The sequence below is a fragment of the Cataglyphis hispanica genome, chromosome 5 (genome assembly GCF_021464435.1).
Source record: "Cataglyphis hispanica isolate Lineage 1 chromosome 5, ULB_Chis1_1.0, whole genome shotgun sequence".
Lineage (NCBI taxonomy): Eukaryota > Metazoa > Arthropoda > Insecta > Hymenoptera > Formicidae > Cataglyphis > Cataglyphis hispanica.
The window spans coordinates 1,281,619-1,306,849 of record NC_065958.1 but is presented as its reverse complement, the minus strand read 5'-3'; the positions used below and the strand labels follow the sequence as shown (position 1 = coordinate 1,306,849).

The 25,231-nt window shown below is 37.5% G+C and overlaps 1 protein-coding gene across 7 annotated transcripts in view; it reads right to left on the bottom strand.

Moving 5' to 3' along the window:
• The window catches only part of LOC126849752 (mucin-12-like), a 296,359-nt gene that overhangs the window by 26,340 nt on the left and 244,788 nt on the right, over positions 1 to 25,231 (bottom strand). For 6 of the 7 annotated variants that reach the window (XM_050591930.1, XM_050591931.1, XM_050591932.1 and 3 more), the window contains 2 exons: positions 16,505 to 16,605; positions 1,385 to 3,327 (listed from right to left, as the gene is read on the bottom strand). In XM_050591930.1, coding sequence (XP_050447887.1) covers positions 1,385 to 3,327; positions 16,505 to 16,605 — 2,044 coding nt within the window. Of the gene's footprint in view, positions 1 to 1,384; positions 3,328 to 3,600; positions 3,981 to 16,504; positions 16,606 to 25,231 lie in introns of those variants that run through there. The other variant, XM_050591935.1, reaches the window with a different exon arrangement.

Genomic DNA, 25,231 nt, shown 5'->3' with positions numbered 1-25,231 from the left:
TGGGATGCTAGTCACGTTTCCAGTCGCTGACAGCTGCGGCTTATACGTATGACGTGGTATCAACCCCAAATTTCCCCGACTAGACACGTCGTGTCTTCGCTGCCCTAAGACCCTGGAATGCACTCGAACCTCCACCTGTCACACCATGGCGCATCTACAGCGACACGCGAGGGGTAGCTCTTTGATTCTTCTCGAAAGAAAGATCGCATTCATCTCTTTCATCGTGTACATTATATTTAATGCGTCAAACTATCGAAGCAAAGTAATTTTGTTATCCATAGGTTCATTTACTATAGGTTATCGAAAATATTTGAACGCGATTAAAATGCTACTACTTCGCGAAATACTACTCTTGTTAATTTGAAGCGTACTTTTTTAAATACACGATATATTTCGTATAATCAGTAAAAGATACGACGATAGAGCCGGTGTAAGAAAAAAAAAGAGGAATAGAGGAACAACAACGGGGACAAACATAGAATACCTATATCATAGGATACGGGAGAATAATTTTGCTCGAAGAGACCTTGATTTCAGCATTTGAGTCATCACCCCTCGCTTCGTAATTATTGATTTTCCGCGCTGCCCTAACTCCCCTAACTTTATAGAGAGCAAGATAGAGAGAGCAAGAGAGAAAGAGAGAGAGAAGATTGAGAGAAGGCGAGGAATGGCGTAAGCGAGAGAGTCGAAAATGCCTTTTGTCCCCTCTCGTAACGCATAACGTACGACCGATATAACTCCACTACTACTTACGATTACTATCTCTATCAATAATTTAAAATGTTTCAAACACATGCCTGCGGTCGTTCTTCTACAAAAATTTAAAGACATTCTTAATTTTTAGAAGTGTATCGTGTAAGCTTTGATAATACTACGTTAATACTACGTTATTTATAAATTTTTTAATAATTTTTATAAATTAAAAATTATATATATATATATAATTTTTTATATAAATATATATAATGTACACATTTTTTTTATGATTCTATTGATACATCGATATAATAGAAACGAATACAAGAAAAACTGTATTATTTTGAGTAACTGTAAATAATGTAGATATATCATCTTGGATATCAATATTTTTTAAAATAATATTAGATTTTATTTTTTTGTGAAAACTGAAAGCTATTATATCAGGAACAACATTAGATCCCATATAATTTTAATTTTATATATATATATATATATATATATATATATATATATATATATATCTTGATTTCTCTAAGTCGAAAGATTCTGTCTATGAATAATTAAATGAATAGCCCGCAACAATATTCAGTGTCAATATTAAGATCAATTTGAATATATACATATACGTCACTTCTATACAATATCGCGTTTTATAACGCGACAGACAAGACATCGAAATCCTCACCTCTGCCGAGACTGGACGGAGACATAGACATTCCCGGCCTGCTACTGTCGAAGGTGCCGGGTCTCTCTGGCATTTTCATGACATTGTCCTGCTGGCCGCTCGCTGCGGGCACATCGGCAGCAATCGTTGGACTGGATGTAGTAGTGGTTGTCGATGCCGTCGTAATGGTTATGCTGGCGATGCTGTTTGCATTAGGATTTCCGGCAGGATTCGCGGTATTGCCGCTATCATTGGCACTGTTACTGCCGTTGGTCGTTGCCTTATTGCCGTTTACGTTCGCGGCGTTGACATTGCTCACGCCGCTGCTTGCTGTGGTGCAGCTGCTCACGGCGGCGACACTGACCACTCCGTCCCTCGTGATATCCTGAATCGCACTGGCCGCTCTGGAGCCCACTCCCGCAGGCTGTAGGATCGTGTACTGTTTCGAGGAATCGGGACTGGTAACGGCAGGTAGACCGCCAGAAGGGCTCTTGCTGGGAGAATTGGAGGCTACATTGTGAGTCGTCACGTGATGACTCTCTTCCTTCGAAGACTTGAGCTGCAACAGAGACACCGTAGACGAGTGCTTGTCCTCCGATGTGGGTGATATGCCGGCTACGGGCTGCGGCGACGGCATTGTCGGTCCAGGCGTCGGATATCCTACAAACGTAGCGCTAGCTGGATACGGACCGATTGGCGGAATTGCCGAAGAAGCTACTGATGAAGCACCGCGACATGAAACTTTTGAGTGATCTGTGTTGGGTGGTCTGAACGCGGATGTAGCTGAGAATGGTGAGCCCACTGGCGGTGACGAGGATGACGAAGTCCCCGTGGGTGAAACTTTTATGTTGGTCTCATTATACTGTCTCTGATAATTCGAGTAAAGCGCTTGATGCTGCTGTTGATGATGTTGCTGCTGCTGTTGTTGTCTACCGATACTCTGTGGCGATTGACCATTTTTACATGTTCGATCTCGTTCCCTATCGTTCGATCTATCTCGATCGCTTTCGTCTTTGTCAGCTGTTGGATCGGACATGTCGATTTCAAGTTCGTTGGACGAATCATCGACCAACTCGTTGAAATCTGGCGGATCGTATCGGGAATACTTGTCTGATTGCCTTCCTTGAGAATCAATGTGTGTACTCACCATATTTCTGTCATTTCTATCTTTGCTTGATAATGACCGAACGGAAACCGGTCTGATTTTCGGCAGTTCGTTCTGATTGGCGTTACTGACTTGAGACTGAATATTCGCGCATTCGTTTTCTATCTTGAGAAGATTATCCAGGTCCTTTTTAGTTTTAATCGGATGTGTTTGTTGCTTCGAATCCTGTCTATTTTGCTGTTGCATTTTACCAGATCGATCCTGCTGTCCGCGAAAAGTTATCACGTCCTTCAATGAACAACCAGTGTCGTTACTCGTATTCGAAGACGTTGATGAGGGCGATAATTTAGGATTTTCTTTCTTCTCTTCAAAGAGATTCTCAAAGTTAGACTCATATCTATCTTCGTCCGAATTACCTCTTTGATATAGAGATCCTCGAGGTCCGGGCCAACTACCCGACAAACTCTTCAAGGCGGCCTCTGTTTCTCTTATTAAAGTCTCGTCATCTTCGGGTTCCTCGCAGTGCTTACTGGATTTTCTAGCGGGGCTACCTGAATTACCCGATGCAAACGCGCGTTTCTTCTGGGGCAACGGTATGTTTTTGTTAGGATCAACGATGTCAATCGTCTTTCGTACGTCGTCGTCGCGAACGCTTTTCCTCCTTCGCTTCACGGCGGCGTCAGTCGACTCCATCTCTTGCGGCGTGTTCGTCTGCAGGCCCTTCTTGCTGATTAACAATTGTTGCTGCAACGGCTGCTGCGTCTGTTTAGGATTCTGCGTGACCGACTCTGCTTCCAGCTTCCGCTTTTTGAGATGAGCCATCGCATTCTGTCCGCCCGGCACGCTGGTCAGTTCCACCCTGGAACACAAAAATTCCAGAGGATCAGCAAGTCTGCTCTGCCATGCGGGCGCAAGAGACGCGGTGAGTTCGGTACATGAGTGCAAGGTCGAATTCCTCGACTTTGAGGCCGGCGCGATCTAACGAGAGAGGCCACCTCGCTCAGGATCCTTGCCGCTCTTTCGTTGCGGTAGATCCTCAGCGCCTGCCCCACAGGCCTCTTCTCTTTCTCCCTCCATCATCTACTTAACAGCGCATTCGAAGCCTAAGAGATTGTCTCTCAAGAGAATTCACCTGACATCCGCAGAGGATCGTCGAGTGCGTCGTTACGAATCCAAAGTGTCATTCTGTGCCGAGATGCGTCCGTATATGTCCCTTTTTTTCTTTTTCTTTTTTTGTCTGTCTTGGCAAATGTTCGCTTGGATTCTCGTATTATTTTAGCTTCTAGCAAGCCACACACTCTATCTTGCTTCGTCCGTCCTGCGGCGGATTCGAGATGTTCCGACAGGCACTGCGTGACACGCACGCGCGCATGCACACAGCGAGGACACGCGTGCTCGACACAAACCGCCGATATCTATATATACATATATGTATATATATATTATATATATATATATATATGTATACACATATATATATATATGTAGGTAACAAGTCCGGATCGGTGTGCGCGATAGATCCTTTCAAACGGGGTGCTCGCGAGCTACTGTGCTATGTTTAAGTTCGTTCGGGGGTGGCGATCTTCCGTCGTGCACGGAGGGGATGAAGACTTGCGCGGGCAGCCGACGGCTTCTGCTTCGTCGCGAAAGGTGGGGGCGGGTTCTGCGCACTGTCCACCCCCTTGAGCTTGGCTGGAGCACGATTCCCAGCCCCTCTGCACATCCCTTTCGCTCACCTCGACCCCCGCCACGGATATTGTAGAAGGGGACACGATTCCTGGGTGCACACCTAGGACTCTCTCCTTCTACATCTCTCTTTCTCTCTCAGTGTGTTGAGGTACGTGCTCTCCGTACACCTCTCCCGCTTATATCCACCCGCGTCTATACTACCATCCCTCCACCATCCCTTCGGGCTGCCTCGCGTTACTATATGTATGTACGTGCTACTTGGTTCTCTCTTTGCTGCTTTAGGAATCCGAGCAACATTGGTCCCGGCCAGCGACCTCGCGGGTCTACTGCCTTTTACAACTCGCGAGTTCTTTGCGTAGCTGGATTTTCAAAGGAAAAGTCAAATCTTTGCCAGTCTGAACAGAAATAACTTTCTTCATAGCAAATTTGTAATTTTCTCTACATAAATATTTCTGAGACTAGCGATAAATATAAGATGGCTATTTGGGCAAACCGAAAGTCATTGCAAATTCGGATTTATGATTAATTACAATGTACACGATCCCGCGAATATAAATGGATCGTTTATGTCAATTACACGATATTCATGATATTCATTTATATATTAAAAAGTAATTTTGTGATATTTATATTTATTTTTATTTTATAGCAAAAAAAAAATTATAAAATTATATAGAACTATCATAAGAGAGAGCACAGTTAATAATAAGGTTCATTAATACCGCTTATTTGCCTCATCTAGTCATAACCAAATTTTTGTTTAAATGATATATATGATAAAATTTTCAGATGTTTTAGAATTTCCAAATTATCCATAATCTCAACGACTACGCATTATTTCAAATTAATAAGTTATCCGTCTTTCAGATGACTTGTAAGACTTTAGGCCTTTAACTGCACGACGCTTGCCCTTTGGTACGCTCGTAAGGTTTACAGCGATAGGAGGAACCTACAACTGGAATTAGATAAACCCGAGCTCCTGGAGGTGGCGGAGTCAGAAGAAGAGCGGGATCAGCGTCAGCGCTTAGCGGAGCTCCCTAGGATCTCAAGGAATGAGAGAGCTTCCCTTAAACCTTAAACCCTCCTCAGACCACGTAGTCGGGAGTTTAGAGCGACGAACTCTTGCTAGAGACCGCGGAGGGAGGACGGCGGGAGTGCCCTCGTCCAAAATCGGAAGTTAAATCGCACCAACGGCTTAAGACATTATCACTTTTCTTTGCGAATCAATGCTCTTGAAACTGGCCTTCGACAGAGAAACTGCGTAAGGACGAGTTGGGCAGAGAGAAAAGAGGAGGAGGGGGAGATACGACGCAAGAAAGAGCTAGAATCCCTTCGAGTTGGGGATCGATGCGTCCTGGTCCACCCTCCAATTACGTGTCATCCCTTACGGTCTGTGGGGAATAATTAGAAAGCAAGCGTATAGTCCTAGTATGGGTGAATAGCCACGCAGATGTATTACGTAAAGGTTGTCTTTAAATTTTCGCAAAGAAGAAACATTGTCGAAGTCTCCATCAGGGACGCCTATGAACGTTTCTAATGTCACGTGAGATATTGAATAGATATTAATCATTTATATCAGCACGTCATAAACTGTCAAATAATAAAGAATTTTTTCATTTACAAAGAATTGTTATTATGCGATATATCGAGTGACAAAAAAAGCTCGTAGCGTAAAAATAAGAAAAATTGAGCAATAAATACAATTATTTTATTTGAATTATTATACTTTTTTATACTAAATCTAAAAAATTTTTGTACATTTTAAATGTCAATATTTGACAAATATTTATTAAGTTTTTGAAATAGACGTGAAAGATTTGAAGATCCGAGAATCTGTATTTGTCAATTAATTAACATGTGCCGAGCGTAGTGTGGTATGGGTAAGAGGACGGTTAGACAGAACACGACGCGAGGCGGACGATGGTGCTTCCATTGCAGGGATTAGAGTATTAAGGCGACGTCACGTCACTAAAGTCTAAAGGAAGCTCCTTGGAACTGTGCTCGGAGAGATAGCCCAAACTTGCGTTCTCTATCTCCCTCACGGTTCTTCTGCCTCTCGCTCCCTCTTTCTCGTTGTGACTCTTTCCCTCCCCTCCCACTCTTCTATTTCTCTTTGGCTGTCCTTGTGCTTTCGTCTTATCCTCTCGCATCTTGCTTTCTCCATTCATGTGTACATACATGCCAATATTTTCTCTTTCTATCTCTCTCTCTTTTTTGCTCTCAGTTCCCTTATCCTTTTTTCCTTTCTAACCCTCCTTCCCTTTCTGTTTTCAGTTTCCTTTATAAATTCTAGTATTCTTTTTACAATTAGATAATAAATTAGAGTTCCGGGCATATCGAAGGCGAATTTCATGGGCTACAAATTTATGTTAAATTGGCTCTCAAAATATTTATTAACTTTGGCCAAAAAAATGTTAGTGTTCGTCAACAATATTAGATTAATAATATAAAAATTAATAATGTAAATAGCCAATTTCCTAAGCCACAAAACTTCTCAATTATTAATTAGAAGAATAAAGTACACGCAGATAAAACAAAAGTCATCAAAGTAAATAAATAAATAAATAAGATTATCAAAAAGTATGATTTAAATAATTTCCTCGTAAACGTTTTGATATGTAATGAATTTCTTGCAATTGCAAAAATCACGCATTGGTGGACTTCATCCCGGAGCTTGTCGAGGGTGTTCTCGAAAAAAGACGGTCATACGTCTTTTTCTCGCCGACGTGCGAGGGTGGGCAAGATCGGCGCTAGGCGAGCGCCGGATAATTTAGGGGTCTCTCACGCGTGGATAATGGGGAACTTGGCTAATGCACCCCACTTGGCACTACGTAGATTCGCATGAATTTTGTGCGATTCGACCTTTGTGCCTCTCTTGTTCTCTGCCTTTAGCGACTCACTTTAAGGAAACAAGAACAAATGCTTAATTGTCAAAATTAATGAAAATTTTGTAACTTATTAGTTGTACCAATTTATATTAAAATATTATATTAACAGCTATTATTGAAGCGCTTTTTTAAAATTGAATCGTTTTGTTTATTTGTGCTTTTTTTTAAATTCGTCAATTTATAATTAAATGAAATAGTATTGGCACATATTTTATTGGAAAGAAAGCTTTTCATAAATGACAAATAACGATGTTCCTTTATATCATTTCTACGAATCTCGTTTAAAACTAACGATATCAGAATTGGCTTTATTTCTGTACTGCTTCAAGATGCCATCGTTATTTGCTTTCTATAGTTGTCATCGGTCGGGCAAAAAAAAAGAGGGCGCAAAAGAGAAAAAGAGAGATAAAGAAAGAGAAAGAGAGAAATTTTAAAGCGAATTGTAGATATACTAGTAAAAAGAGAATGCTGCGATCAGGACAGCTGAGCTGTCCGTTTGACATCATTTTGCCGTTCGACTCGAGGGAATACTCCGTCGTCTAACTACTAACTGTCCGTCCATTCGTTGAGCTTTCTCCTTCTTCCTGTTTTTTTCCGTCCCATGAGTATACCCTCGCTTACCGGCTGACGTCTTAAACCAATCAAATTCTGATCAAATATTTAGCACTGACCGGGCCAACGCTTTAAGTGGCTCCTCCATCGTCGAACTTTACTTCTTTCCAATAAATCCTTCATCTTACGTCTTCTAAAATTTTCGCAGATCAACAAATTTTAAGCTGGTCTATCAGTTTTAAGAAAACTATTAGCTTCGCAAATCTCGATAGTAATAAATTTTTCATCCAAGCATATAAGACTTATAACAGTTTTATGAAAATTGCTATATTACAAATATCATAAAAAATTTGACAATAAAGAGATAATTAGGAAAAGAAAGCTGAGACATCTCGATAATTCTTACTCGTATGCGCGAAATGTATTCGTGAAACATTAAGTATCGCTGCGGCGTTGATTAACGACCTAGCTGCAGATCGCGAGGCGATTCTAGCCCGAAGTGGAGGTCGTTTTTTTGTCCCTTTCGCCACATGGCAATACGTCACGCGTCCCGTTTTCGGGGTGTAATTAAAGAGAGCGCAGAACAGCATGACGCCTCGGGCCTGTCTGGAGAGGGTGGCGGGGGAGGGAGCAGCGGCGTAAGAAGCGGGGCGAGGCGACCTCGGCCGAGGGTACGCGCGGGATATAAGGGATGTGTTTTACCGAGGGATACTTACACGCCATCCCCGCGCGGCACATATTTTCATATAACAAAACCATCTGCGTGCCGCGCATAACAAATTTCAACTGATTTATAGTGAGACCGTTGGCGGTGGGAGGCCGCAAATTTTCGCAGTTACGAAAGCCGGCGACTGCGCCGTTGCGAAACTGAGTCCTTACATCTTCCCCCGTTTACAAATACCGCGCCTTTTCGAGTTTAATGTCTTTAGAAGGAGATCGTAGAGCAACCGCATATACACACATGCGTCTAGCACGCGACAAGCTCAGATAATTTTCAGATCTAGTACTTGGATGAACGATTCTGATGTCGCGTATCTGATAGCAAACACGCGCGATCTTCCATCATATGCGAAATCGCGAAAGTATGATGGAGTTTGCAAACTTTAAAATCGTACTTTGCATTCTCGGATATCCTCATCTCGAACGACGGATAAATTGAAAAGGACGCCACGTCTCCCAGGGGTTTAATGCTGATATTCGCTGGAAAAGCGACCTTAAAGGGTTGCATCGAGGAGGCAGCAAAGATGGGATATATACAGAAAGGGATAAAGGAGTAAGGGGGATAAGAAGCGACTGTGATCGGACCAACCGACGTCCGACCATGCCATCGGATCGATAACGTCATAGTGACAAGTACTAGTATATATGTATACACTTCTTACGCATGCAACAACGTTATTTATGTTAGTTTAAGGATCCGCTGATATATACATATTTCATATATATCTAAAATTTTATTTAAAAAAATCGTTATTTTGTGGCAATTTTTTATATCATTAATTACTTTTTGTATAACTTTATAATATGTGATTATGATAGCAATAACACTTTATTTTATAATAAATCGTTATAATACGGTAAGGAAAAATTGTTCATCTATTGCCATTTTTTCTAACAAGACATGAAAAGAATTGAATGCATATTTATAGTCAGAAAATTATAATACGATTTTTATTTTGTCCCATTTTTATCTTTATGCGTATAATTTAAATATGTAAAACTGTAAAGTTTAAATAAATTTCTATACAAAAATATTATAAAATATACAAAATATATAAAATATACAAAAATATTACAAAATACAATAAAATATATAAAAATATTATCTCCGACATAAGTATGTATTATAGATTATATTTTAAAATTTTCTCGAAATGTTAATGGAAAGTTTGCGCGAGCGCGATATCTCACACAATTTCAGACAATCCGATTTTGGGGCCGACGAATCGCGAATTTTTCCTGAACGAAATGAGGAGAGCAGTAAATCTGGAAACGAACCTGAAATAAACTGTCCGCAGGGCTATGACTATGATAATATGCTTCCACCGCCACCAGATTGTTATGAATAGCTGGAATTACCTCTCCGAAAAGTGGTCGCCGTTCTTGGATTACGATGCAATTTCTCGAGCCTCGCGCTGATGACGGCCCTTAAAACTCGAGAGTCTTTTCATTGTGGATCGCCTCGCGACATTATATTATAGCAATGTATGCCAATGAATATTATCCCTATGAACATATTCAACATATCGCTAACAATAATTAAATTTAATATTGCATATTAAATTTAATAATCACAATAAAGTAATAATCACATTAAAGATTAAAGTAAATGTAAAAATTAAAATATTTTTAAGCTCGATATCTTTTAACAAAACTTCAGAAATCTTATATTATAAGATTCTTGTATGATAATGTAATAAAAAATTGATTTCTCTCGATTATTAATAACATATAAACTTAAATTGCGTGCATATGCAACGATCTCAAGTATTTTAAATCGCATGTAAAATGCACACATGCGAAAAGTGTTAATCCTCGAAAAGGTGTCGGGGAATGCGCGAGTATATACACGGTCATAAAGTGAAAAAAAAAAGGTTCACGGCCGTTTGTTACAAGAGGCAGTTGTAACGGAAGGGCACGTATCGCGGGTAACGTGATTACAAATATATCATAAGCTCCTCCGAGCGGCCTTGAGCGCGAAGGGCGAGGCTCGGGAGAGGAAAGAGCCCGTGCTGGAAAAGGAGGAGGGTGTCCTTCGACACGCGATACACGTGCGTCGCCTGTCGATGCGGCTTTATCGCAGCAAATCACTGCCGCACGGAAAAATAAAGACAAAGAGAAGCGAACGAACTGTTTGAGACGGACGGGGTGAGAGTGAGTGAAAAAAGCACGTAGTACATCCGGCTAAATCGAATTGACGGAGCACGTTTCTTCCATACCGCGCCGGAAAAAAAAAAAACCTTGAAAGGATACGCGCCGCAACGAGCAAACATTGTCCGGCAAACTGTATGATTTGTGCTAGGGGGAGGGGAGAGGGAGTTACAAACTTTTCGGGATGAAAAGAAGTAAAAACGCGGAGCACGCTCCAAATCGGTGGATCTTGATGTAACTTGCGAAACCGAATGGCAAGAATTAATCTGAGAGACTTGTGACAATTGAGTTTGTTTGCGAGTTTGTTTACTTATATTTGATAAAAACATATGTTTATCATTTCTGTATTTATATAATATTTTAATTATTAATTTAGCTGTTAAAAATTGAACCAAAAAGGGACGTATTTTACAGTAAAATTATAAAGAGTTCTGTAAATTAATCTTTAACAATAAAAGTATATCTCGCTTAATATTTAGGCAAGTATTTTTAAAAACAGATATTTAATCTAGTTATAATATTAGAATGCTTATTTATCTGATCTTGAAAATGAAAAAGTTGCGACACGTGCGCGATGAGTTTTTATAAGATTAATTTCAATTTCATCGAAAAGAACATCACGCAAAAAGAGTCTGAGAATATTCTATATATTAAAGAAATAAAGTGTTTCTAGAAAAATTCCGCCAGTTATCAAATTCTAGGGATTTCTTTTTATAGATCCTCTAAAATTTATAAACGACTTATCCCTCGATCAATTTTTTTGTCTGCCTCTAAAAATCACAGAAGTCAATTACTTCTCACTGTAACTTTTCCATGGAGAGGCTGATGCGCGAGCAAGTTCGTCGAAATTCCACAAGGACTCTCGTTCTTGACGATAAAGAAGAATCGGTCTGTGTAAGAGCGCGGGGAAAAGGACCGCGATATCGTGAATCGGCCTGGTCTACGGAAACCGCCCTCGCAGCCCGAGACAGCCAGATATCTCGGAATGTTTTACACCTCATTAGGCAACAATGTGTTGTTGCCACGGTGAATTATATCGGGCATGAGACGCCCGTCAAGACAAATGGCTCGAACCGGAGGTAATTGTGGGCTTTTATTAGCTCTGGTTTCTCCCGTTGGCTGCGAATCGCGCAACGCGGGAGAGACGCCGAGCCAGCAGCGCAGCGACAGCAGCAACCCTTCTAGCTCCTTCTGCTGCTCCCGTCCCTTACATCCACCACCCACTCTTCCCCCCCATCTCTAACCATCGCACCGTTGCTTTCGACGGTGCGTAATTACTCGCGTGACAGTAATGCGGGAATGCGAATCTCGCCTCTCTAATGCCTGCAGAGTCATCCCTTCCCCTTATATTTACTTCCTGCGCTCGTTGCGGCACAGTCATCGTTACGTTTCCTTCAACTTTTAATTCAGCCGATTGCTGAGAGATTAGAAGAGAATCTCGAAAGTCACGGTCACAAAAATCTAATCATTATTCTTCGACGAAGCTGATGTGAATTGTGTTAGACTAAGGATTAATGAGAAAAACTTGTATTATGTGGTAATATAATAAAAGGATCATACATAAATAGCTGAAATAGCTTCACAGAGTTATAAAAAGTTTATTAATCAGTCGATTGTCTACAAACAAAATTTTATTATGTTTCTATGATGTGCTTTATATTTCTTAAATTCATTAATTACTTTAATTAATTAAAAAACAATTAAAAATTAATATTTTGAGAATATCTGAGAATATAATTTTTGTTTTGATCTTTATTTTACACAATGTCTTTTTATCTATCTTGTCAATTGTGGATATATTCACTTCTACATTCTACTTTCAATTTACCAAAATTAAATTGCAATTTTTCAAAAAATTTTGCGCACAAATTTAACAATAATATAATAATAAATTTAATAATGTATGTAATAATAAGATAAGAAAAAAATAACAACAGAGATAACGTTAAAATGGTTGTGAAAGAAGATTAAGTAACAGAAAATCGTGGAATAAGATCGTCATTACTCATGTGTCTTCTCTAGCAACGAGCGAAACCGCGTTTTCGAGGGGGAAAGTACAGGCTTTTGAAAGACCGTATTTTCTCTCTCATGACGAGAGAACGGCTATCCACACGTTATTACGAGTCGCTCGCTACATATGCGGGCCAAGCTTGTCTCCCTCTTTCGCTCGTTGCCCCGCGACTCATGTATTTATGCATTTCCACCGACTGGTTGCTCCTTGACTCGCATTCACGTATACATGCGGGCGAAACTGCGTCGCGAACAAGCGTAAATCGCCCATATTCGCTTTGTACGGTAAAGAAAAATAATATAGTCAATATAGACGCGGAAATAGCTTGATTTTTTTTAAACACGTCAATAAAATATAAAAAATATACATAATGCAAAATGTCATAAATATTTTTTAAATTGAGATATCAAAATGAAATTTTTTTCTTGAATTAGAGAGAAATTAGTTATTATGATTTCTATTTACTCAGATACCTGGTTACCTTTCATTATACAAAAGCCATATTTATTCATTGTATTCAATTCGGATTCACTTACGATATGATTTATTTACTACGAAGGCGTACCTGGAAGATGGGAATTTATTAGAGGCGGAGGTTGCCCCCTAAAAGCCGGAGCGCGATATCTAGAGACGGAGAGACGAAAGAAGAATGCAAAAGGCGAAGGATGAACGAAGAAAGATATTACGAGGACAGCAGATCAGGGGAAGGAAAGATAAAGGGGGTACGTCCTTTCCTCATATTCTGTATCCTGTATGGGTTATAAAAGTTTGTAAGGACGTCTTTCGAAATGCAGATTTATTGCGACGCTTCCGTCTCGCGAGTCATCGTTTTTTTAGAATTCTCTCTTTTCATAATTGGTTAACATTATTACTACGCAAAATGACACGTAGAGACATCGCAGAAATATCGCAATTTTTTTTCAATAAATTTGGAATTCTTTTTTTTGGCGGAAATTTAATTAAACATCATCAATTAATCTATATATATATATTAATATATATATATATATATATATATATATATATATATATATATATATGTATATATATCTCAATTTTAAATATAATTGTAATCATATAAATAAATAATTAATATATATATCAAAAATTAGAAATATAAAGATGATGTTTAATTAAATTTTCGCCAATAAAAAATAATTCCAAATTTATTGAAAAATATTATATATATATATATATATATATATATATATATATATGGAAAATTAGTGTAAAAATAAGATTTAAAAAGTAAACAATTTTTATAATATATATATTATATATTATTATTATTATTATTATTATTATTATTATTATTATTATTATTATTATTATTATTAATTTTCTTAGACTATATTATTGTTATAAAATTAGCAATAATCACAAATATAACATGTTTGAATAAATATTTATATATCGGTTGAGAAAAAGCTTTTAGCTATGTATACGTAGATGAGAGAAAATATATTAGATCAAGTAGTAGAGTATATATAGTGCTCCTTTATCCGGCAATATTGAATTTTTATTTGCCAGTAACTGCCGGCCACACTGAGCTAGCTTGCATTGTGCTTTAAAATGCATGTGCGACTTAAATCAAGATGACAATAATTGTGCCTAGTAGATACGGATGACCGACCCCGAAACATTTGTTCGCTCGCCCTCTTCTTATAAATCACCCATTATTAGATTCTTCGATGATAAACAAGCAGCTGCAACTTGATACATTTCTTTACATATACTAAATTATTAATTGCGTTATAAATATGTCATCTAATAATGTTTTACTATTTTAATCGAGAAATTATTTAATTAATAAATTATATAATAATGTTTTAGAAAATTATTTACATAAACTGTCTCGTACATATGCATTATTAGTAAATATATTACTTCATGGCATTTAAGCTTATGCAATAGAGGATTAGTATTTCCGTTGAAAATACGAGAAGACCACGAGAACTGCAGAGCAAAACTAGCACTATAGTTGTGCTTGCCAATTTACGCGCAGCGGTATTTCGGTCGATCGACGGGGGCACAGAATGCCACAGGGTGGAATAGCGGTTGGGCAGAGAGAGGGAAGGATGGTAGGGGGTAGAGGACACAAACCCCCCATGAACCCGAACATGAATTAAAGTTTTAATTTCTCTAAATCACTGTTCGCCCTCGAGCGCTTTCCACCAGACGGTCCGTTACTTATAGCCTTTGCCCTTTTTACCGCCTTCTTTTTTCCCATTCGCCTCGATCTTACCAACGGCCCGACCCTCGCCAATAGGGAGAAATCGATATGCACTTATCCGATGACTCTTGAGACTCCGAATAACGAGTCCTTCCCCTTTTTTCTCGTTTCTTTTTTTTCTTTTTTTTTCTTTTTTTCTCGCGTACTTTCGAGCGATAAGCAGAACTGCCGGAAATCGTCCGATCTCGAATATTTTAAGCTTGCCGCGAGATTGCCGGATTTATATAGCTCGGACTATATCCAAAAAATACACGCACAAGTTTACCTACTTCCTCCATTACCAATTATCTACGCTTTTTCAGTGAGAAACATATTCAGTATTTTTATGTAAATTCCGATGAAATTACTTCAACGGAAAGCTGATCTAATCATCTTGCGTCAAAAAAGATTTTCATATTATTTGTATGCAAAAAAGCAATCAACAAACCCTGGTTAATATGCCTACTTTTTTATACATGTCGTTTACTTTTTTAACTTTTACATTAGCTTGAGAGCTTTTCGCGTTGTACGAATAAGAGCTATATTTATGAAACAATATTTACTCTCTTTCTCTCTCTCTCTCTTTCTCTTTTTCTCATGTATTCTGCACCAATCGATCTTATACTAAATAATTCTAGATGGAAATAAAAGTACAATGCGAACAAATTCAAAAATCGTTTAGTAGGCGGTATCACGAAACGCACGGCGGCAATCTCGCCCGTGTTTTCGGGCTGAAAGGGAGAAACGGGGATTGTTCATTTAAAATCATGACGTCGGCCGGAGGGCGCTGGCACGGCGGAGGCGTTAGTATTAACGTTAGGTACCACACCGGTCGGGCCACCTACAAGAAGTTCACGCCGCTCCCTTCTTCTCCCTTCCTCCCCCTTCCCCTGCCCCCCCCGGTCTTGCTACCAGGCTGCTTTCCCTACTGGGTGACATATTGTTTCCATTCTGCTCTCTCAGGCTAAAGCGCAATAAAAAACTGGCATAAATATCTCCTCTCCTTCCTTCACCCTCTTCGCCCCCTTTCCCTGCGTAGCTCGCTACGCGATGCTCTGCGAAACCGAGCCGACAACAACGGAGAAACGCCGCGGTGTGGGACCACGCGAGAACACCATTGCTGTATATTGCTTGCAATACGCGGCAGTGGCGACTACTAATTTATTTGAGTGGCTTTTTGGACCGCGGAAAGGAAACTACAAAGATCGTAGTCCCCCTGTGTTTTCCGCGAGAAAGAAAGAGAGAAGGAGACTTTTAATTTTCGTAAAATATAGAGTAGTGTTAATCATTCCCATTGTTTTTTCCATTATGTATAAGTATATAGTAGATCATATTTAATTCCTTTTTGGAATATGTTAATTTCAATATTTCTTTTAGAGGCTTCTGTGAAATAATTCATGTTACATAAAAGCATGTGATAATGCTGATAATATAATGTTTAATTTAAGTAAAAAATTTAGGTTTAATTTATCTCATCTTTTCTGCTTGATAGAAATTATAAATTAGTATCTTCATCGAACAATTATTGTACATTGTTTCACAAAGTGTTTCAATAAGGCTTAATAAACATTTTACTTTAAGAGACTTTTAATTTTATTATTATATTATAAATGTATTATTTCAGCGTACATTTTTTTTTAGTCTTAATTTATCATCTTCAGAGAGGAAAAAAAAAGCAGAATTATTTTAGATGAGATAAAAATTGTGTGAAAATTTCATAACATCATTCATTTCATATCGTTCGTTTTGACAATAATATCGACAAGCTTAAATTCAAAGAAACAGCTCCAGGAAAATTCATGTATATACTTACAGCGTAACAGGTTCTTCGGGGCTAGAAGGCGAGATGGAGAGCGACATGGTAGTAGCGGTCAGGCATCGTGATGTTCCCGGAGACCTGACTCGATCGTCCACCTGCAACAAGAGACGAAAGCAATACGGTTACTCACAAAATTGGGATTGGTCCATCTTATTGGTCTTGACGCCGACTTGAATCCGCACAATTGCGGTTTCTGAAAATTCACTGCAGCGCCTTACAAACAACTGTTCCACGTCGCAATAGGCAGGAGAAAAACATGGAGAAGGAGAGAAACCGTCGAATTCTTCGCGCGATACTTGCTACCGTCGATGGGGAATCGAGCAACAGGTAGAGCAGACATGTCCTCGAGGCATCATGCTTGGTAAAGCACACGCGTGATTCACTGCATAAGTGAGTTATCCAAAGCACCTTTTTTTCTCTTATCTCTGGTGCTCCAGAGATCAAATGATAGAAAAGTAAGATTATACAGACACATCGCGCGAGAAAGATATTAGATATATATATTTCTTAACTTTTCACGCTGAATATATAAAAAATATTAATGTTATTAAATACTGATTTTATGCCTTTTTAACTGGTTATAAAATTATATATTTTAATCTTGTGAAATTGTATATTCTTCTTTTGCAAAAGTAATTAAAAAAATAATTCATTTATTTTGCTTGAAAGATTTCTAAATTAAGCACAAATCTTCTTGGGGCTAATTTACAGAATATATATATAATATGTGTGCAAATAATATATAATTTTCTCTTTGCATGTTGCTGACACACATAAAATTTTATTAATAGACTCACAATTTTATATATATAATTTAATATAAAAATAAAAATTAAATTAATACATATAATTAATTAGCACTTGTATTAAATTTATACATTCATTACAAATTTTATGAAATATTTATGTGATAATCAAAGAATTGAATTTTAAAGATAGTATATTAACCAGAATTATTATAATCTACAATTATTGTTTAATCAGCTATTAATATCAATTATTAATATCATTATATATATGCTAATGCATATATTTTACCTTAGTTACTTTTCTTATTCCATTTTAAATTACATTATAATTAAAATTTTTAAAAGTGATCCGCGCGCACGATATATTAAATAGAATCTGCTTCTTTTATTTTACACAATGATTAAAATTGTCGCGATTTCCAAGAGATTAATAACGAGCATGGACATTCTACGACGATCGCAGAGAGAAATAAACGTAGCCTCAGGCAAGTGGACCAGACTCGCGGCACAACCGACATCAATCTGAACGAGCGCGGGCCCGCACCCCTAACGATCCACCGAGTCATATAAATTTTATTGCCATTTCATAAATCCACACGACCACCGCGAATAACCGTCCGGGAGCTCTCCGAGAGATTATCAGGAACGTATAAAGTTGCGGAACGTCGCACAGTTACGGCTCGCTCGATCGTTTCTGGACGCTTTTGAAGCAATTCTCGAGCGATGATTGCGCGAAAATTTTCACAAAAATATAATGCTAATTATCGTCCGACTTAAAAAGCGATCAGCTGTTCAGACTATTGGCATTTTGTACCAATTCCTGAGCTTTTTATGATCGCATTATGTATAACTCATTTCAACAAGTTTATATAATAAAATATTAAAGCAAAGATGTTTTTTCCACATAAATCTTTCTATAATTTTTATAAATTTTTTAAAAATATTAATAAAGTAATTCTAAAGTATAGAATAATTGATTGTTTATTTATACTAGAATAAATTTTATTTTGAATATAAATAACATAATACTCTGTGCAGTAATTATATATTACTATTTAATAATTAATAATCATCTGCATATCAAGCAAAATATTATTTTGCCAATGTTGCAAATTTCAATCGACAGTTTTTCGATCAGCTGACGACAGAAAGTGACTCTTTCGCTTTACCACCGAAAGGTGTATTGCCTTTAATTAAGAAAAAATGTAATATGCACGAGAAACTAGACGAAGTTACGACGGCACCCCCGCGGCTCTTGAGCCACAGGGGTCGGTCGTTCCTGCAACCACAGAGGGTGGAACAAAGGAAGTTATCGTCGCGGAATTTTTATGCCGACGAGAGAAAGAAATGTAAATCAAGTCCTGATGCTCTCACTCTTCGCAGACCGGGAAAGGATAAAAAAAACTAAAGAATTTAAAACGTCGCAATCTTGTCAAAATTTCAAAACTCATGCGCATAAAAATTAATATATGTGTTTTTGCAATTTAAATCCAAAAAACATATCAATATCACACAGTTCGAATACAAAAATTTATTTATTCATAGTTTTAAAATTTAATTCCATAAAAGATATTAAATATGTTTATTTTTAAACAATTGTCATTTTTGTTATGGCCTGCGATTTGTATATAAAGTCATGTATATTAATATGTATATTGATATGAAATACATTTTCTGCACAACTTAATAGTATCAATGCACTTGTGTGTGAAAGACGAGTAGAATTGACTGATTAGTTATTCAACGACGAGAGAGCGTTAACTCTTTGCGGCACAGGAATTCAGGTCATAAAATAGACCCATGTTGCACAGGAATTTTATTGCGTTTTAAATCAAACAAAATTGTTATATTTTTATTAATAAAGGTATCACATAATGTAACAAAATAATATAAAATAACATAAATATAAATATAAATAACATAATAATAATAACATAAAATAACAAAATAATAATTATTTAATCGAATTTGTTGTTAGAGGGCGGGACTCAAATAGTCCCACTGTGCCACATAGGTTCATGAATGGTACTACATGAACGGTACACTATATTCAAATCACATTTATAGTTTTAAGAATATTAAAACATAAACAATAAATAAAAATATGTTTTTTTGTATTACTCCCCAAGTTGCATGGTGGGACGAATAAAATCCCACCATACTTTCATCATTTGCAAACAAATTTAATCTTTAGTTTTTATTATAAAACACTTCACTTGTTTATATAGAACTAATTTTTATATAAATTAACTTACCTCTACGATTTTTCACATAAAACCAGGAAAAAATATTATCGCAATAAACCTTCCGCTTACAACAATTGTTGAACCGGTATTAGCATGTTGAAAGTTGCCAACATAAGTGCATACATTTGTAACATTGGATGAATATATTACCAACTGCTTTACGTAAATAAGACGAAATATAAACCTATACACATGCAGCTATTGCAAAATTTCGAGGTGGGATTAAAAATGTCCCACCATGCATTACGGTCCATCAAAAAGGTGGGACACTTTTAATCCCACCGTGCCCCAAAGAGTTAAAGAGATGAGACGAGGTAAAATCGAAATGTAATTAAGAGAGCAAATAATCTGTACCGAACGAACTCCGTAAAATGGATCAAAGAACTCGCGAACGAGAGCGAACACGATAGTCGTGGAGGAAGGGGACGCGGCCGACGAAAGATATCGGGGTGAACTACGAGGAACCGCGTCTCGCCTTGTCGTCGTCCTGTCTAGCCCGAAGGAGTAGGGCAACGAGGGGGCCTCGCCAGAGACCCTCGATAAATATTTCCGTCAAGTGACCGGGGTTGGAATTCAAAGAGAGTCGAAAGGTGGAATCGAGAGCGGAACGACTCCGGTCTGTCTTCGGGGATGAGGAACGCCAAAAAGGAAAACGAGCTCGAGGCCAGTATATTTGCGTTGCATTACATAGTTGCGCGTTTAATCAACCGTATACCCAGAAGGAGCTCGCTCCAAGAAGGAAAAAGACTGCGTGAGATGAGAAGGATACCTGTTCGCGTATTGAGAGAGGAGAGAAGATGCCAGTTGCGTCTTTAGAGGGAATTAAAGAGATCTTGTTTATTGATGACTCGTACAATATTTGTTAAATCTTTCATGAATACGACAGATAAAAGCAGAAAAAATATGATATAATATTAGAATAAATAACTAGATATATTAATGCTTTTTTAGATTTTAAACAAATTGATTAAAACAATTTTTTTATTAAAAATAGATGATAAATGTACATATTTCATTAATAAATACTAATATTTATTAGTTAACAATAAAATAATTACATTAAAAAATATTAATAAAAATTATAAAATTAGTAAATATATATTTATTTTTCTTTCTTATTTTTCTATGATGATGAATGAACAAGATTATTCAAATTCCTGACGCGATATTCTGCACCAAGAAAAAGGAACGAAGGGGATTGGAGGAGGAGAGAAACAGACGCCTACGGAACGTCGATGGCGTGACAGATTGCCTCCAATATTTTCCACCACATACATCATAGGCAGTCGCTCGACTTTAGTTCTGTTTCAGTGCTCGCAACCTCCTCCTTAATTGGCATCGCCCATGCTTATCGTCTCGGTAACATCGAAGATTTCTCATCTCGTTAATACGCGTATCCGAATATATGTTCTCGATATGCAATTACGTCGAAAAGCCAAACTTTAAATTAATATACGACTTACAGAAAAAGAGAGAGAGAGAGAGAGAGAGAGAGGGGTAAGGCGAGGTAATACATTGATAATAGAACGAAGGGTCGGTGACAAACTGCCGACCGCACTTTCATCGTCAGGGATGCGATTAGGGAAAAATTCGTTCTGTTTTAATGGGGAGTGAAAATTAAATACCGCGGTGTCCACCCCTTAGGTCCGGCCACCTAATAATTCATACGTGGAATGTAAAAAGGGCAGAGCGCCCTTTTCCACGAGGTCGGAGAAAGCGCGGAGGAGCGCGGAGATACGCGGCGGAAGTCAAGGGGGTAGAAAAATACGGGCTCCTGTTTATCTTGAGATTTGTAGCCGCCTTGTACCCGGTATTTATTGGCTGATCCCCGACAGTAGGAATGCCGCAGCCTGACGGACCGTTAAATTTTATTATGTTTTTTTCATCGAATGTCGAAATAACGCGTCGCCAGATACAGCCGGATACAGTATTGCAGTTAGGATAAATCCTGATCGACTGTGGATCTCGACATCGACATTTCTCTCAAGGGCCATAGACTCGCGAGCTCTTATCCTCACACTCTCGAAAAAAAAAAAAAAAAAATCGCCTTGTTTCTCTCTATAGAGCTTGGGAACATAATTCAATTTATCCAAGCTATCAAGTGAGACGAGATAACGATTATAGCGTAACTAAAATTTATAGTATTAATTCATAAATTTTATATTATTTATAATTAGGATTTTTTAATTTTTTGTGTATGTAAACGTAGTCGATAAAAATATATTTTATATTTATGTATTGGAGAAAATTTCTAGACTTAATGTAAATTTTGCGTTTGAACATATACTTATATTTGGTACTGTTAAGTAATGTCCGTGACACTCGTAATATAAACAATTTTTGCCTCAGTAAATTTGTTAGGAAGGTTCGGTAAACACATATCCTTCCGCAAGTCTGCAATGGTCTAATCGTCTCGCCGTGTACAGTCATATCCGGGATTAAGGAGACGGCGGTTGCAGGCTCTTCATGATGATGGTTGCAGGCACGCTGGAGGCGCTTCGCTAAACTGGGCGCCTCATTATCTTAACAAATCTAATCTCGCGCGTGAATGTGGTGGTGGTGTTTATAAATGTCTTGTTTTCCCCCAAAACGACGGTAAGGACTGACGAGGAAAGAGACGGGAGAGATTCTACAGATTACGCCTACTATTCCTTTATTGCCCGTAAAGGTTCGTGAGAAGTACAAATATAGGTTTGCACAAATATAGGTAAACTATTAGATTAATTTATTATAAACAACAATTAGAATTTTTAACGCATTTATTATTAATATTAGAATTATTTAACAATTACTTAGAATTATTTTGGAAGCCCATATGCTTATAAATTCTTGCGAAAAATGCATATATCTTTTTCTCTTCATTTCTATTTAATTATTAAACTGTAGAAAAATGCTCTTCTAGCTCTTAATATTATTTTTTAATTGTACAATTTTTTTTTTCTTTTTGCAAAATAAAGCATTTAATAGCGATATAACATAAGAGATTAGATATATAATGTGGCGTCGTACGAACCAACTAGAATTCCTACCTAGCTTAATCGGAGTCTTTAGATATAACGAGAACGTGGAGAACACAACGCTGGCATTCAAGTAAGGGTAGGCTTCTGTTATTATAAGATGGAGAGTACAGCTTGTCGCAGAACTAGAGACCCTAATCCCTAAAGAGCAATAATATGAATCCTTTCTTCATCTCTCTCTCTCTCTCTCTCTCTCTCTCTCTCTCTCTATCCGTCTCTCTCTCTCTTTCTTTCTCTCTCTCTGTCTATCTTGCAGTTATCATTAAAATTGTCAAGGCGCGCATAAAAGTTAATTCGAAAGTTAATTTAAGCTTTCACGATAAGGTTTGATGTAATCTTTTTCTCAATCCTCTTTAAGATTTTGCAATACTACTTTCCTTTATGCGTTTCATTAAATCTACTTTATAATATCAAAAAATTTATTTAAGTGCTATGTAAAATTTTTTTATAAATTTATAATCGTTCTCTTTCATAATTTTGTGTTTAATTTCTTTTAAAGCAAAAAAGTTTTATCTCGTATGTCGTAACCTAACAATATAACAGGCAAAACAGAAAAAAAGAGTTCGACAGAATAAAGAAAGACTAAATAAAAATATTGTAATAATCATCTGATAAAATTGTGATTAAATTTATCATTATAAATATTGCATTTATCTCACTGCGATTATTATTTTGGTTTACATATATATATATATATATAGTTAATTGTTTGTTTGTTTTGATTTTATGGGAGCTATTTCGTTATTTTTAACTATTTTATTTTGAATAAAATCTCGCTTTTAATAATGACATTTCCAAATATTGTGAAGCAGGAAGCTTGCACTACGGGACAAACTCTTTCTCTTAAATTTTCATTCAAATCTCGTACGAAGAGGTTACATCGAGGGCTCGCTTCATCCTCACAGGCAAAACCCGGGCTCTTCTCCATTCTGTCTCGTCTTGGGCATAATTTGCACACAAAGTACCAAGGAGTAAAGTACTATGCGGGGTGCCAGCACCGTTATACGTATCCACGTGTGGGCGTTATATATGTACCGAACCCAAAGACATTATGCTACCGCTCTCTTCCACGCGATAGTCTTCTACTTGATGCGTCGGCTTTAAGATTTCGTTTCTAATAATCAATGTGGATACAAAACATCTTTGAGTTAATTAATAATAATTGTACATATAAAAAAATCTCACTCTTTTATTTTTACAAAATAAAATATTTCGTGAGATATTTTCCTCTATTTTTACATATGATTAATATGTTTTTAATATTTTAATTATATTTTGTAAATCAATAAATATATTATTCAATTATAATTGAGCGTGAATGTAAAATATTTTCCATTAATCAATAAATCTCAATAATAATTTTTTTGTTTCTTATAATTTTATCAACATCATAATAAGAAATTTCTTCTGTTTCAGTAATTAGAGGACATTAATGGCGAACACAGCATGGACCGTATATATATATATACCGAGTGATTCTAACGAAAAGGAATAAGGAAACATTCTTTTGCCAGGTAATAAAAAGCCTGTCACGTAGCGACAGCTCCGTTGAGGACGACCGCGGAGAGGAGGTGGGTAGCTAGAAAGAAGGGAAAGAATACTGATTCATTATTCAATCTGGGTCGAATGATTAGCATGCGCCAGTGGCCGACGTCTTAGAGTCCTCGGATCCTTCTAAATAATGTAAGGCGCGCTGCCGCAAGGACCCACTAGCCCGCACCAAGCTCGTAATGGTTCTCTGACTTTTCTAAAGCATCGTCTTGAATATATTTCCAAATTACATTTAATCACAAATAATTGTTTTTTTTTTCTAAATATTTTAAATAAGTATTGCATGCATATATGAATATTCAATTTTAAAATATTACAAACGCTTCACTTTCATATTTTTTTCTAACTTTTAATATATATTTTTATTTTATTTTTATTATGTAAATTATGTAATTATATTACATGCAAATAATTACTTAAAAATTTTAATATCTCTTTCAAAAATATATATTACGTATGCATTTTATTTATATATATAATAATTTGCATAATAATTTAGTTTCTATTATTATGAATATACATTTAATTTCCGTATAATTTTTCTCCGTAAAATTTATACCAGGCATTTTGGAAAGTAACGTATCTTAATTCCAGATTTACGGATTGTAAAAGAGATTAATAATATTCTCCCAATTCGTCCATGAAAAAATATCGCTGTCTCGAGTCTCAAGGGACAGGGAAGAAAAGGCCGAAGGATAAAACATTTTTAATGTAATTAAGTGGGAATCTCTGCGGTGTTCTGCCCCGTTTTCCGACGTCACCGTTACCAACCTCCCTCCCTTCCTCCCCCGCCTCTCCTCTTCTGCACCCCCTCCCCCTTCTCTCCTCCCTCCCCCTTCCCGCCCGGTTGACGGTGGTCTCGGCTTGAGATCTGGATGTAAGAAGGGTTGTATTCAGCTTGCCTCCGGGGCATGTTAATGCACTCCGAGATCTTAGCACTTACACTCCAACACGCCCGTCCTCGTCGTTGTCGTTCTCCTGCCTGCTTTTCCATCCCCAGCCATTTTCTCTTTCTCTTAAACTACCCCCGACTACCCAAGTCTCCGGCGCCTCCAGAGGGCTTTCACGGACGACGCCTTAAATCCGGATCTCCGTGCGCCTTTGCCCCCCCCCTCCTCCCCCTCCCTCCCACCCTCCACCTCTCGTCAACCTAGAAGC